The 16,720-nt window shown below is 46.7% G+C and overlaps 1 protein-coding gene across 18 annotated transcripts in view; it reads right to left on the bottom strand.

The window, feature by feature from the left end:
- ABLIM2 (actin binding LIM protein family member 2) overlaps positions 1-16,720 on the bottom strand; it is a 308,934-nt gene that overhangs the window by 50,934 nt on the left and 241,280 nt on the right. For 14 of the 18 annotated variants that reach the window (XM_038744827.1, XM_038744831.1, XM_038744830.1 and 11 more), the window contains one exon: positions 8,791-8,849. The exons of the other annotated variants lie outside the window; for them this stretch is intronic. In XM_038744827.1, the coding sequence (XP_038600755.1) occupies positions 8,791-8,849 (59 nt within the window). The remainder of the gene's footprint in view (positions 1-8,790; positions 8,850-16,720) is intronic. 18 annotated transcript variants of the gene reach the window in all.

Below are 16,720 nucleotides of genomic sequence, written 5' to 3'. Positions count from 1 at the left end.
CTGAGTATCTACTGGGTGAAGAGTGCTGTACTAAGCGCTTAGCACTAAGGGCTTAGAGTCAGTTGGTGTGGAGCCCAGCTGGGGCTAAATAAAGCCAGCTCAGTGGGGAGAGTATTTCATCGTATTTACTGAGCGCTTACTGCTCAGACCACAGGAGACTCTGCCACTGACTGGCTGCTGCATGTCCTAGGGCAGGGCACTTAACTTCTCTGGGCCTCAGTTTCCTCATGGGGATAAGCTACTGCCACGTAAGAATCACCACTGCATCTGATTTGATTATCTCATGCCTAGCCCAGCGTGGCTCAGTGGAAAGAGCCCGGGCTTTGGAGTCAGAGGTCATGGGTTCAAATCCTGGCTCCGCCACTCCTCAGCTGTGTGACTTTGGGCAAGTCACTTCACTTCTCTGGGCCTCAGTTCCCTCATCTGGAAAATGGGGATGAAGACTGTAAGCCCCACGTGGGACAACCTGATCACCTTGTATCCCCCCCAGCGCTTAGAACAGTGCGTCACACACAGCAAGTGCTTAACAAATACCATCATTTTTATTATTATCATTATTATCAGCTCCACAGACACGGTGTGGGCAGGGATTGTCTCTATTGCTGAATTATACTTTCCGAGTACTTAGTACAGTGCCCTGCACACAATAAGCGCTCAGTAAATACGACTGAATAAATGAACACCCCAATTCCTCCCCCATCGGTTTGGTGGAGCCTGACTAATGATAATAACAATAATGATAATAATAGTGATAATATTAACAATAAAATATTGACATTTAAGCATCTACTACTACTACTAATGATTCATCCATTCATTCAATCATATTTATTGAGCGCTTCCTGTGTGCAGAGCACTGTACTGACTGCTTGGGAAGTACAAGTCGATAACTTATAGAGACGGTCCCTACCCAACAACGGGCTCACAGTTGAGAAGGGGGAGACAGACAACAAAACAAAACATGTGGACAGGTGTCAAGTCATCAGAATAAATAGAAGTAAAGCTAGATGCACATCGTTGACAAACTAAATAGAATAGCAAATATGTACAAGTAAAATAAATAGAGTAATAAATCTGTACAAACATATATACAGGTGCTGCGGGGAGGGGAAGGAGGTAGGGCGGGGAGGATGGGGAGGGGGAGAGGAAAAAGGGGGCTCAGTCTGGGTATTTGTTAAGCGCTTACTATGTGCCAAGCACTGTACTAGGCACCAGGCACTGTGCTGAAGACAAAATGATCAGGTTGGACCCCAGCCCGATCCCACCCAAGGCTCACAGTCTAAGAGAAACTCTTCGCCATCGGCTTCAAGGCTCTCAAGGCCTCTCCCTCCTACTAAGCTTGGCTCATCTCCCACGCCAACCCAGCCCACACACGTGGCTTCTCTCATAATAATAATAATAATAATAATAATAATAATGATAATAATAATAGCATTTATTAAGTGCTTACGATGTGCAAAGCACTGTTCTAAGCACTGGGGGGATACAAGGTAATCAGGTGGTCCCAAGTGGGGCTCACAGTCTTAATCCCCATTTTACAGATGAGGTAATTGAGGCCCAGAGAAGTGAAGTGACTTGCCCAAAGTCACCCCTCCCCCCTTTTAGACTGTGAGCCCACTGTTGGGTAGGGACTGTCTCTATATGTTGCCAATTTGTACTTCCCAAGCACTTAGTACAGTGCTCTGCACATAGTAAGCGCTCAATAAATACGATTCATGATGATGATGATGATGATGACAAGTGGCAGAGCTGGGATTAGAACTCATGACCTCTGACTCCCAAACCTGGGCTCGAGCTCTCATGCCATTCTATGTACTGGACCTCAATCCCATCTCTCTCACCACCGACCCCTCACCAACCTCCTCTCTCTGGCCTAGAATTCCCTCCCCCTTCATCTTATAATAATAATAATAATAATAGTGGCATTTGTTAAGCGCTTACTATGTGCAATGCACTGTTCTAAGCAATGGGGAGGTTACAAGGTGATCAGGTTGTCTCCCGGGGGGCTCACAGTCTTCATCCCCATTTTCCAGATGAGGGAACTGAGGCCCAGAGCAGTGAAGTGACTTGTCCAAAGTCACACAGCTGACAAGTGGCGGAGCAGGGATTTGAACCCATGACCTCTGACTCCAAAGCCCGGGCTCTTTCCACTGAGCCATGCTGTTTCTCAAAAAAAATAATGATGGCACTTGTTAAGTGCTTACTATGTGCAAAGCACTGTTCTAAGCACTGCGGAGGATACCCGGTGATCAGGTCGTCCCAAGTGGGGCTCACAGTCTTAATCCCCATTTTACAGATGAGGTAACTGAGGCACAGAGAAGTTAGGTGACTTGCCCAAAGTCACATAGCTGACAATGGGCGGAGCCGGGAATTGAACCCATGACCTCCACCTCCAAAGCACCAGTAAAATGATACCTCCTCCAGGAAGTCTTCATTCAATCATATTTATTGAGCGCTCACTGTGTGCAGAGTGCTGTACTAAGCACTAGTCTTCTATGACTAACTAACCTCTCAACTTTCCACCTTATTCACCCTTCCATCTGCATGGCCTATGAATTTCTATTCATATATATATATATATATAGATAGATAGATAGATAGATAGATAGAGAGATAGATAGATAAATATATATGTGTATATATATATTCATATATCTATACCTATTCATATATATATATATATCTGTATATATGTATATATGTTGGACATAAGCATTACTCTATTTTATTTGTACACATTTATTCTATTTATTTTATTTTGTTAATATGTTTTGTTTTGTTGTCCGTTTCCCCCTTCTAGACGGTGAGCCCGCTGTTGGGTAGGGACCGTCCCTATATGTTGCCAACTTGTACTTCCCAAGTGCTTAGTACAGTTCTCTGCACACAGTAAGCGCTCAATAAATACGATTGAAGGAATGAATGAATGAATGAATTTGGGTTGGAATCTCCTCAGCGCTGGGCTATTTACCCCACCGCATTTATGTAATAACAGTAATAATGATAATGGTACTAGTAAAGCGTTTACATTGTGCCAAGCACTGTTCTAAGCACTGGGGTAGATATGAGCTAATCAGTTTGGACACAGTCCCTGTCCCATGTGGGAAAGAGCCCGGGCTTTGGAATCAGAGGTCATGGGTTCGAATCCCGGCTCCACCACATGTCTGCTCTGTGACCTTGGGCAAGTCACTTAACTTCTCTGAGCCTCAGTTACCTCATCTGTAAAATGGGGATTAAGACTGTGAACCCCACATGGGACAACCGGATCACTTTGTATCCCCCCCCCAGCGCTTAGAACAGTGCTTTGCACATAGTAAGCGCTTAACAAATGCCAACATTATTATTATTATTATTATTATCATTATTATTATTGTTAATCCCCATTATAAAGATGGGGCAACTGAGGCTCGGAGAAATTAAGTGACTCGCCCAAGGTCGCACAGCAGACAAGTGGCAGATCCAGGATTAGAGAAGCAGAGTGGCTTAGAGGAAAGAGCCCGGGTTTGGGAGTCGGAGGTCGTGGGTTCTAATCCCAGCTCTGCCACTTGTCTGCTGGGTGACTTTGGGCAAGCCACTTAACTTCTCTGGGCCTCAGTGACCTCGTCTGTAAAATGGGGGTGAAGACTGTGAGCCCCACGTGGGACAGCCTGATCACCTTGTGTCTAACCCAGCGAAGCTACGTGGCTCAGTGGAAAGAGCCTGGGTTTGGAATCAGTAGAAGCCAGGATGGTCTCTCAGTGAAAGAGGGAGCAACCTACAACTCTACAGGAGACTATCCTCTCTCCAGGCTTAGTGGAAAGAGCCCAGGCGTGGGTCATAATAATAATAATAATAATAATAATAATAATAATAATAATAGCATTTATTAAGCACTTACTATGTGCAAAGTACTGTTCTAAGCACTGGGGAGGTTACAAGGTGATCCAGTTATCCCACGGGGGGCTCACAGTCTTAACCCCGTTTTACAGATGAAGGAACTGAGGCACAGAGAAGTGAAGCGACCTGCCCAAGGTCACACAGCAGGCAATTGGCGGAGCCAGGATTCGAACCCGTGACTCCTGACTCCAAAGCCCAGGCTCTTTCCACTGAGCCATGCTGCTTCTCTACCCAGCTCCACCACTTGTCAGTTGTGTGACTTTTGTTAAGACGCTTCACCTCTCTGTGCCTCAGTTCCCTCATCTGGAAAATTGGGATGAAGACTGTGAGCCCCAAGTGGGACATCCTGATCACCTTGTATCTACCCCAGCACATAGAACAGTGCTTGGCACATAGTAAGCGCTTAACAAATACCATTGTTATTGTTATTATTTTTACCTTTCCATTTCCCTATGACTCCCAAGAAGGGTACTCTGGAGATAGGTTGTGGGGACCGTGGGGACTGAGGAATCTACTACTTTTGAGCAACAATTTTCTGCTGAAACTAGTCTCTCTGGTGGGAGGAATGGATGAGATGGGCCATACAGTAATAATAATAATAATGATAATAATAACACAACATTTTGAACAGTGCTTTGCACATAGTAAGCGCTTAACAAATCCTGTAATTATTATTATTATTTGTTAAGTGCTTACTCTGTGCCAGGCACTGGGGGGGGATACAAAACAAATCGGGTTGGACACAATCCCTGCCCCACACAGGGCTCAGAGTCTCAAGCCCCATTTTCCAGATGAGGGAACTGAGGCCTAGAGAAGTGAAGTGACTTGCCCAAGGTCACGCAGCAGACAAGTGGCGGAGCTGGGGTTCGAACCCATGACTTTTTGCCTTCAAGGCCTGGGCCCTATCCACTAAGCCTAACTGCTTCACTATATCTGTATAATAAATAATAATGATGGTATTTGTTAAGTGCTTACTATATGCAAACCACTGTTCTAAGCGCCGGGGGGATACAAGGTGATGAGGTTGTCCCATGTGGGGCTCACAGTCTTCATCCCCCTTTTACAGATGAGGGAACTGAGGCCCAGAGGAGTGAAGTGACTTGCCCAAAGTCACACAACTGACAAGTGGCGGAGTCTGGATTTGAACCCATGACCTCTGACTCCAAAGCCCAGGTTCTTTCCACTGAGCCACGCTGCTTCTCTGTATCACCACTGCCATTTGGCCTCCCAGGAGAAAACAGTTCCTGGACTCTAAATCTTGATATTTACTTCCAGAAAGGGGTCAGTAGGATTCCCAACTTGTACTTCCCAAGCGCTTAGTACAGTGCTCTGCACACAGTAAGTGCTCAATAAATACGATTGAATGAATGGATGAATGAATTCGCTAAATCAGCCCTACCAAGGAGAGGATTCAGGAACTGGACGTTCACTAGTCATCTTTTATCGGAAAGGGAATAAGGCCCTGGTGGATCTCCAGGAGCACAAGTCTGGGAATCAATGGACCCAGGTTCTAATCCCAGCTCTTCTACTTGTCTGCTTCTCTGGGCCTCAGTTTCCTCATCTGGAAAATGGGGATAATAATAATAATAATAATGACGGTATTTGTTAAGCACTTACTATGTGCCAGGCACTGGACTAAGTACTAACAAATCAGGTTGGACACAGTCCTTGTCCCACACGGGGCTCACGGTCTCAATCCCCATTCGAGAAGCTGCGTGGCTCAGTGGAAAGAGCCTGGGCTTTGGAGGCAGAGGTCATGGGTTCAAATCCCGGCTCCGCCACTTGTCAGCTGGGTGACTTTGGGCAAGTCACTTCACTTCTCTGGGCCTCAGTTCCCTCATCCGTAAAATGGGGATTAAGACTGTGAGCCCCCCGTGGGACAACCTGATTACCTTGTAATCTTCCCGGCGCTTAGAACAGTGCTTTGCACATAGTAACAGCTTAACGTGGCTCAGTGGAAAGAGTCCGGGCTTTGGAGTCAGAGGTCATGGGTTCGAATCCCGGCTCCGCCACATGTCTGCTGTGTGACCTTGGGAAAGTCACTTAACTTCTCTGAGCCTCAGTTCCCTCATCTGTAAAATGGGAATTAAGACTGGGAGCCCCACGTGGGACAACTTGATCACCTTGTATCCCCCCCAGCGCTTAGAACAGTGCTCTGCACATAGTAAGCGCTTAACAAATGCCATTATTATTATTATTATCATTATTAATTAATAAATGCCATCATTATTATTACTATTATTATTTGACAGATGAGGGAACTGAGGTACAGAGAAGTGAAGTGACTGGCCCAAGGTCACACAGCGGACAAGTGGCGGAGCTTGTTTGATGATTGTGAGCCCCTGTGGGACAGGGACTGTGTCCCAACTTATTAGCTTGTATCAACCTCAGCGCTTAGTGTAGTACTTGGCACATAGTCAGCGCTTAACAAATGCCATTATTATTATTTTTACTATTTTTCCATATTCTCTCATGTTGCTAAGCTCACTGTTGGTCAGTTCTGACTTCTTAATCAACTGGGAATTGTGATCTCACTAGGTGGCCCCTCCCCTCCCCTGGGAAGCTGGATGACTCAGTGGAAAGAGCTCGGGCTCTGGAGTCAGAGGTGATGGGTTCAAATCCTGACTCCGCCACTTGTCAGCTGTGTAACTTTGGGCAAGTCACTTCACGTCTCTGGGCCTCAGTTACCTCATCTGTAAAATGGGGATGAAGACTGTGAGCCCCCCGTGAGACAACCTGATCACCTTGTAACCTCCCTAGCGCTTAGAACAGTGCTTTGCACATAGTGAGCGCTTAATAAATGCTATCATTATTATTATTATTATTATAAGAAAGATTTCACTTGATTGGAAAGCACTCTATTGTCTCTAATAATGATGGTATTGGTCAAGTGCTACGTGCCAGGCACTGTACTAAGCACTGGGGTGGATACAAGGAAATGAAGTTGGACATCTCCCATCTCCTTCCCTCCTCCTTTCCCATCTCCTTCCCTCCTCCTTTCCCATCTCCTTCCCTCCTGCTTTCCCATCTCCTTCCCTCCTCCTTTCCCATCTCCTTCTCTCCTCCTTTCCCATCTCCTTCCCTCCTCCTTTCCCATCTCCTTCCCTCCTCCTTTCCCATCTCCTTCCCTCCTCCTTTCCCATCTCTTTCTAGACTGTGAGCCCACTGTTGGGTAGGGACTGTCTCTATATGTTGCCAACTTGTACTTCCCAAGCGCTTAGTACAGTGCTCTGCACACAGTAAGCGCTCAATAAATACGATTGATGATGATGATGATGACAAGGTCCCTGTCCCCCATGGGGCTCACAGTTTCCATCACCATTTCACAGATGAGATAACTGTGGCAAAGAGAAGTGAAGTGACTTACCCAAGGTCACAAAGCAGACAGGTGGAGGAGCCGGGATTGGAAACCATGACCTTCTGACTTCCAGTCCTGGGCTCTAACCAGCAGGCCACACTCCTTTTCTATTGCAGAAAAAGCAGCGTGGCTCAGTGGAAACAGCCCGGGCTTTGGAGTCAGAGGTCATGAGTTCAAATCCCAGCTCCGCCGATTGTCAGCTGTGTGACTTTGGGCAAGTCACTTCACTTCTCTGGGCCTCAGTTCCCTCATCTGTCAAATGGGGATGAAGACTGTGAGCCCCCCGTGGGACAACCTGATCGCCTTGTAACCTCCTCAGCGCTCAGAACAGTGCTTTGCACATAGTAAGTGCTTAATAAATGCCATCGTTGTTATTGTCAGCTGTGTGACTTTGGGGAAGTCACTTCACTTCTCTGGGCCTCAGTTCCTTCATCTGTAAAATGGGGGTGAGGGCTGTGAGCCCCCCGTGGGACAACCTGATCACCTTGTAACCTCCCCAGCACTTAGAACAGTGCTTTGCACATAGTAAGCGCTTAACAAATGCCATTATTATTATCATCATTATTACTAGTTTTCAGCAACAATGTTCTGCTGAAACTAGTCTCTCTGGTGGGAGGAGCGGGTGAGACGGGCCATATAAAAATAACAATAATAATGATAATAATAACCCAACACTTTGCAGCGTGGCTCAGTGGAAAGAGCACGGGCTTGGGAGTCAGAGGTCATGGGTTCAAATCCCAGCTCTTCCAATTGTTAGATGTGTGACCTTGGGCAAGTCACTTCACTTCTCCATGCCTCAGTTACCTCATCTGTAAAATGGGGATTAAGACTGTGAGCCCCACGTGGGACAACCTGATCACCTTGTATCCTCCCCAGAGCTTAGAACAGTGCTTTGCACATAGCAAGTGCTTAATAAATGCCATCATTATTATTATTATTATTTGAAAAGTGCTTGGCACACAATAAGCGCTTACCAAATCCTATAATTATTATTATCATGTTAAGCGCTTACTCTGTGCCGGGGACTGTACTAAGCACAGGGGTGGATACAAAACAAATTGGGTTGGACACAATCCCTGTCCCACTTAGGGCTCAGAGTCTCAATCCCCATTTTCCAGATGAGGGAGGCCCAGAGAAGTGAATCAATCAATCAATCAATCGTATTTATTGAGCGCTTACTGTGTGCAGAGCACTGTACTAAGCGCTTGGGAAGTACAAGCTGGCAACATATAGAGACAGTCCCTACCCAACAGTGGGCTCACAGTCTAGAAGGGGAAGACAGAGAACAAAACCAAACCTACTAACAAAATAAAATAAATAGAAGTGAAGTGACTTGCCAAGGTCAAGTCGGCCTGCCTGAGGTGGTGCTTTCCTGGTGAGTAAATCTTGTGCTTTAATTCATTCATTCAGTCGTATTTATTGAGCGCTTACGGTGTGCAGAGCGCTGTACTAAGCGCTTGGGAAGTACAAATCGGCAACAGATAGAGACGGTCCCTACCCAACGACGGGCTCACAGTCTCGAAATGCCTACAGGGCCGTGCACGGCAGCGTTCACCTACCCGGTTGAATCCATTCTTTCCGTATCCAGGAAGGGAAGAAGATTGGGAAGAGTGGAGTCCTGAAACAGACACAGTACAGCTTTTCAATCCTCTGAAATCCACACAGAGAAGGAGGAAAACGCCACAGCGCGCGCGCGCGTGAGCCAACGATGCACCCGAGAGGAACGCGGCGGTTGAAGGTAGCGGGCGCTGAGCCCGCCGCCGAGAGGAGCCGGGTGGCCTAGTGGTTGGAGCCCGGACGTGGGAGGAAGAAGGAGCTGGGTTCTAATCCCGCACCGTCACTTGTCCGCTCGCTGTGTGGCCTCGGGCAAGTCGGTTCGCTTCTCTGGGCCTCTGTTCTCTCATCGGCAAAATGGGGGCTGAGATTGTGAGCCAAACGTGGGACACGACCTGATTACCTTGTGCTTAGAACAGTGTTTAGAACAGTGCTTGGCACAGAGTAAGCGCTTAACAAATACAGTAATAATAATAACAATAAGAACAGTAATTGTTAATGGTATTTGTTAAATTAAGCAGCATGGCCTAGTGGCAAGAACGCGGGCTTGGGGGTCAGAGGTCGTGGGTTCTAATCCCAGCCCCGCCACTTTTCATTCATTCATTCATTCAATCATATTTACTGAGCGCTTACTGTGTGCAGAGCACTGTACTAAGCGCTTGGGAAGTACAAGTTGGCAACATATAGAGACGGTCCCAACAGTGGGCTCACAGTCTAGAAGCACTTGTCTGCTTCGTGACCTTGGGCAAGTCGCTTCGCTTCTCTGGCCCTCAGTTCCCTCATCTGGAAAATGGGGATGGAGACTGCGAGCCCCACGGGGGACAGGGACTGGGTCCAACCCGATTGGCTTGTGTCTACCCCCCCACCTAATCCAGTGCCTGGCGCACGACATTACTATAACTATGGTATTTGCTAAACTCTTACTATGAGCCAAACACTGCTCTAAACACTGTTCTAAGCACAAGGTAATCAGGTTGGACACAGTCCCTGTCCCACATGCGGCTCACAGTCTTAATCCCCATTTTGCAGAAGAGAGAACTGAGGCCCAGAGAAGTGACTTGCCCAAGATCATAAAGCAGAGAAGTGGCAGAGCCAGGATTAGAACCCACAACCTCCGACTCCCAAGTCCGTGCTCTTGCCACTAGGCCATGCTGCTTAATTTAACAAATACCATTAATAATTACTATTGTTATTATTATTACTGTATTTGTTAAGCGCTTTCTCTGTCCCAGGCACTGTACTAAGCGCTGGGGTGGATACAAGCAAATCTGGTTGGACTCAGTCTCTGTCCCATATAGGACTCATAATATCAATACCCATTTTGCAAAAGAGGGAACTGAGGCAAAGAGAAGTAAAATGACTTGCCCAAGGTCACACAGGGGCAATTGGTGGAGGCAGGATTAGAAGAAATGCAAGAAGCAGCGTGGTTTAGTGGCTAGAGCCTGGAGTCAAAAGGTTGTGGGTTCTAATCCCGTCTCCTCCATTAGCCAGCCGTGTGACTTTGGGCAAATCACTTAACTTCTCTGGGCCTCGGTTCCTTCATCTGTAAAATGGGGATTAAGATTGTGAGCCCCATGTGGGACAACCTGATGACCTTGTATCTACCTCAGTGCTTAGAATAGTGCTTGGAACAGAGTAAGCACTTAACAGATACCATCATTATTATTAATAGTATTATTATTATGACCTCCTGACTCTCAGGCCTGGGCTCTATCCAGTAAGCCATCGTGCTTCTCAAACAACCATCCCCACTGCAGAAAAGACAGTTTTTTTTCTTTTTTTTTTTCTGTCTTTCCCTCTCTCTTTCCTTTCTTTCTTTCTTTCTTTCTTTCTTTCTTTCTTTCTTTCTTTCTTTCTTTCTTTCTTTCTTTCTTTCTTTCTTTCTCTTTCTTTCTTTCTTTCTTTCTTTCTTTCTTTCTTTCTTTCTTCCTTCCTTCCTTCCTTTCTTTCTTTCTCTCTCTCTCTCTCTCTCTCTCTCTCTCTCTCTCTCTCTTTCTGTCTGTCTTCCTTCCTTCCTCTTTCTTTCTTTCTTGCTTTCTTGCTCTCTTTCTTTCTTTCTCTCTCTCTTTCTCTCTTCCTCTCTTCCTTTCTTCCTCTCTTTCTTCCTCTCTTTCTCTCTTTCTTTCTTCCTTCCTTCTTTCCTTTCTTTCTCTCTTTCTTTCTCTCTTTCTCTCTCTCTTTCTCTCTCTCTCTCTCTTTCTCCCTTCCTCTCTTCCTCTCTTTCTTCCTCTCTTTCTTCCTCTCTCTCTTTCTCTCTTTCTTTCTTTCTTTCTTCCTTCCTTCCTTCCTTCCTTCCTTCCTTCCTTCCTTCCTTCCTTCCTTCCTTCCTTTCTTTCTTCCTTCCTTTCTATTTATTGAGCACTTACTGTGTGCAGAGCACTGTACTAGGTGCTTGGGAAGTACAAATTGGCAACAGATAGAGACGGTCCCTACCCAACAATGGGCTCACAGTCTAGAAAGGGGAGACAGACAACAAAACTAAACAAGTAGTCCTGCCTGGTCTTGAGTCCTTGGGGGGCAGTGGGGAATCCACCTCTTTGGGGTTTGCTTTACCCTTCTCGGGCTGATCCCAACTCAACCCATCTTCGGGTCGTTCAGGGTCAAACAGGAGAGCGACTCTCCAAAAGTTTATGACTTCTTGTGTTTCTAGATGCACTTCACCAAAGAGCTTCTAGCCCTCTGGGAGGAAATTCGTTTCCAGCCAAAACAGGAAAGACAATCCAGTCTAAAGGAAAGCTCCTTCTGCCGGGAGTCAGGAGATCTGGGTTCCAGTCTCAGCTCTGCCACTGATCTGCTCGGTGACCTTGGACATGTCACTTCATCTTTCCGGGCCAAGTTCTAATCCCGGCTCCGCCACTCGTCTGCTGTGTGATCTTGGGTAAGTCACTTCACTTCTGTGCCTCAGTTACTTCATCTGTAAAATGGGGATGAAGACTGCGAGCCCCACGTGGGACAACCTGATCACCTTGTACCTACCCGAGTGTTTAGAACAGTGCTTGGCACACAGTAAGTGCTTAACGAAGACTGAGTTTGTCCTCTAGACTGTCAGCTCGTTGTGGGCAGGGAACGTGTCTGTTTGTTGTTATACTCTCCCAAGTGCTTAATACAGTGCTTTGCACACAGTAAGTGCTAAATAAAAACAATTGAATGAATGAATGTGCCTCATTGACCTCAACTGTAAAATGGGGATAATAATGATGGTATTTGTTAAGCTCTTACTATGTTCTAAGCGTTGGGGTAGATGCAAGGTGATCAGGTTGTCCCACAGGGGGCTTGCAGTCTTAATCCCCATTTTACAGATGAGGTAACTGAGGAACAGAGAAGTTAAGCAGCTGGCCCAAGGCCACACAATAGACAAGAGGTGGGGTTCGGATTAGAACTCATGACCTTCTGGCTCCCAAGTCCAGTCTCTTTCCAGATAGTCATCCTCTTTCCCTTGTGGACTTTGAGCCCCCTGTGGGTCTGCGACTGGATCTCATCAATCAATCAATCAATGGTAAGTATTGAGTGCTTACTGTGTGTTGAGCTTAGTACAGTGCTCTGAACATATTAAGTGCTCAATAAGTAGGCCTGAATGATAATAATAATGAGGGTATTTGTTAAGCGCTTGCTATGTGCCAAGCACTACAGACTGTGAGCTCATGGTGGGCAGGGAACGTCTCTTTTTATTGTTGTATTGTAGTAATAATTAATAACTATGGTATTTGTTAAGCGCTTACTATGTGCCAAGCACTGTTCTAAGAGCTGGGATAGATACAAGGTTATTAGGTTGTCCCACTTGGGACTCACAGTCTTCATCCTCATTTTACAGATGAGATAACTGAGGCACAGAGAAGTGAAGTGACTTGCCCAAAGTCACACAGCTGACAAGTGGTGAAGTCGGGATTAGAACCCATGACCTCTTACTCCCAAATCCGGGCTCTTTCCACTAAGCCATGCTGCTTCTTGTCCTGTCCCGAGAGCTTAGTCCAGTGCTCTGCATCCAGTAAGTGCTTAATAAATATGATATAATAAATGAATGAAAGAAAGGAACGAATAAATGAATCATAGCTGGGGTCCAGTGGGTCGAGGTTGGATGCTGGGAGCTTGAAGACTATAAGTTTGTTGTGGGCAGGGGATGTCACTGTTTATTGTCGTGGCGTACTTCCCCCAGCGCTTAGTACAGTGCTCTGGGGAAGCAGCGTGGCTCAGTGGAAAGAGCCCGGGCTTTGGAGTCAGAGGTCATGGGTTCGAATCCCAGCTCCGCCACATGTGTGCTGTGTGACCTGGGGCAAGTCACTTAACTTCTCTGAGCCTCAGTTACCTCATCTGTAAAATGGGGATTAAGACTGTGAGCCCGACATGGGGCAACCTCATCACCTTGGATCCCCTCCGAGCGCTTAGAACAGTGCTTTGCGCATAGTAAGCGCTTAATAAATAACATTATCATTAGTAAGTGCTCAATAAATGGGACTGAATGAATGAATGAAGACTGTAAGAGAAAATAAGAGTGACACCTTGTGGCCAGGGGAAAAACTACAGGAACGTCCACCCCGCCTCCTGGGGACCCAATCCAGCCATCCATCAGGGCTACTTACTGAGCGCTTACTGTGCTAAACGCACGGGCTTTGGAGTCAGAGGTCACAGGTTCCAATCCCAGCTCTGCCAATTATCAGCTGTGTGACTTTGGGCAAGTCCCTTCACTTCTTCCCCCTTCTAGATTGTGAGCCCGTTGTTGGGTAGGGACCGTCTCTATATGTTATAAATAGTAATAATAATAATGATGGCATTTGCTAAGCGCTTACTAGGTGCAAAGCACTGTTCTAAGCGCTGGGGAGGTTACAGGGTGATCAGGTTGCCCCACTGGGGGTTTACAGTCTTCATCCCCATTTTACAGATGGGGTAACTGAGGCCCAGAGAAGTGAAGTGACTTGCCCAAAGTCACACAGCTGACAATTGGCGGAGCCGGGGTTTGAACCCACGACCTCTGACTCCAAAGCCCGTGCTCTTTCCAATGAGCCACGCTGCTTCTCCATGTTGCCAACTTGTACTTCCCAAGCGCTTAGTACAATGCTCTGCGCACAGTATGCGCTCAATAAATACGATTGAATGAATGAATGAATAAATTCTCTGGGCCTCAGTTCCCTCATCTGTAAAATGGGGGTGAAGACTGTGAGCCCTCCGTGGGACAACCAGATCACCTTGTAACCGCCCCAACGCTTAGAACAGTGCTTTGCACATAGTAAGCGTTTAATAAATGCCATTATTATTATTATTATTGGGAGAGTATAATACAACAGAGTTGGTAGAGATGATCACAGGTTATAACGAGCTTAAAGTCTAGACGGGGACACCAACAGTCAAATAAATACAGCTAGGGGCAATGGAGAGTATTACATATATTATTATTATGGTATTTGTTAAGCATTTACTTTGTGCCAGGTGCTGTAGTAAGCACTGGGGTGGATACAAGCAAATCGGGTTGGACACAGTCCCTGTCCCACCTGGGGCTCACAGTCTTCATCCCCATGAAAAGTGAAGTGACTTGCCCAAGGTCGCACAGCAGACAAGTGGTGGAGCCAAGATTAGAACCCAGGTCCTTCTGACTCTCAAGCCTGTGCTCTTGACACTGGACCCCGCTGGGGCTCATAGTCTTCATCCCCATTTTACAGATGAGGGAACTGAGGCCCAGAGAAGTGAAGTGAATTCCCCATGATCACACAGCAGACAAATGGTGGAGCTGGTATTAGAACCCAGGTTCATTCATTCATTCATTCAATCCTATTTATTGAGCGCTTACTGTGTGCAGAGCACTGTACTAAGCGCTTGGGAAGTACAAGTTCTTCTGACTCTCAGGCCTGAGCTCTAGCTAGGCCACTGCGGGGCTTAAGGTCCTAATCCCCATTTTACAGATGAGGGAACTGAGGCCTAGAGAAGTGATGTGACTTGTCCAAGGTCACACAGTGGACAAGCAACAGGGCCAGGATTAGAACCCATAGCCTTCTGACACCCAGGCTTTATCTACTTTATCTTTACTTTATCTACTAGGCCGCACTGCGTCAAACACGACAGGCAAAGAAATCACTCCATCTTTTCCCCCAATTTGTACTTGCCTCATTCAATTACTCAATGACAGTTCCTCCCTCCCCTCCCTTCTCTCCCTCTCCATTCCAGCCAGCACCCTTGGCTCCTCTGGCGCTGCTAACCTCCTCACCGGGCCTCGTTCTCGCCTGTCCTGCCGTCGACCCCCGGCCCACGTCCTCCCTCTGGCCCGGAATGCCCTCCCTCCTCAAATCCCACAGACAATGACTCTCCCTGACCTTCAAAGCCTTATTAAGGGCCCACCTCCTCCAAGAGGCCTTCCCTGACTGAGCCCCACTTTTCCTCTTCTCCCGCTCCCATCTGCATCGCCCTGACTCGTTCCCTTTATTCATCTCCCCTCCCAGCCCCACACCACTTTTACGTCCATATCTATCATTTTATTTATTTCTATTCATGTCTTGTCTCCCCCTCTCGACTGTAAGCTCACTGTGGGCGGGGAATGTCTCTGCTTATTGTTGCACTGTCCTCTCCCAAGTGCTTAGTACGGTGCTCTGCCCACAGTAAGCTCTCAATAAATATGACTGAATTAATAAATGAACGATTCCCCATTCTCCTCCCTGACCTTCCCACCTGCTTGAAAGTCTGTGGAAATCCACTGTCAAGGCTCTTCCCATACAGTAGGTGATCAATAAGTACTATTGATTGATTGATTGACTGATGCAGTCTACGAGGCAGGTCTGCTTCTAGACTGTGAGCCCACTGTTGGGTAGGGACCGTCTCTATATGTTGCCAACTTGTACTTCCCAAGCGCTTAGTACAGTGCTCTGCACACAGTAAGCGCTCAATAAATACGATGGATTGATTGATTTTAGAGGTAAAGTGCAGTGTTCTGCAAACTGTGTGTCAACACAAGAGCATTTGGGAAGAAAATCAACTCCGCCTGAAATCGGAGGATACTAATATTTTCCACGCAGGTGATACTGTATTTGCCGAGAGACTCTGATGATATAGAGTTCAGAGGAAAAGCCCCAATCGTTGCTCCCAAAGGAATTCTGCTTCTTTATAATAATGATGACATTTGTTAAGCGCTTACTATGTGCAAAGCACTGTTCTAAGCGCTGGGGAGGTTACAAGGTGATCAGGTTGTCCCACGGGGGGGCTCACAGAATTAATCCCCATTTTAAAGATGAGGTAACTGAGGCACAGAAAAGTGAAGTGACTTGCCCAAAGTCGCACAGCGGACAGTTGGCGGAGCCGGGATTTGAACCCATGACCTCTGACTCCAAAGCCTGTGCTGTTTCCACTGAGCCACGCTGCTTCCCTGCTGCGTGACCTTGGGCAAGTCACTTAACATCTCTGAGCCTCAGTCAGCCCACCTGTAAAATGGGGATTCAATATCTTTTCCCCCTTTGACTGTGGGATAGGCCATCCTTCTGACCTGATGCCTTTCTACTTGTTCTGTTTCATCGTCTGTCTCCCCGCTTCTAGACTGTGAGCCCGTTGTTGAGTAGGGATTGTCTCTATCTGTTGCCGAATTGTACTTTCCAAGCGCTTAGTACAGTGTTCTGCACACAGTAAGTGCTCAATAAATACTACTGAATGAATGAATAAATGGAAGATTCTCCTTATCTACCCCAGCGCTCTGTGACCTTTGGATATTTGCTCCATGATATTTGGTCACCATCATCATCATCATCAATCGTATTTATTGAGCGCTTACTATGTGCAGAGCACTGTACTAAGCGCTTGGGAAGTACAAATTGGATGGCTTCTAATCCCAGCCTGGCCACTTGTCAGCTGTGTGACCTGGGGCAAGACACTTCACTTCTCTGGGCCTCAGTTCCCTCATCTGTAAAATAGAGATTGAGACCGTGAGCCCCACGGGGGACAGGGACTGCGCCCAACCTGATTTGC

This window comes from Tachyglossus aculeatus, chromosome 4 (genome assembly GCF_015852505.1).
Source record: "Tachyglossus aculeatus isolate mTacAcu1 chromosome 4, mTacAcu1.pri, whole genome shotgun sequence".
NCBI classification, from domain to species: Eukaryota; Metazoa; Chordata; class Mammalia; order Monotremata; family Tachyglossidae; genus Tachyglossus; species Tachyglossus aculeatus.
This window is presented reverse-complemented; position numbering and strand designations above follow the sequence as displayed.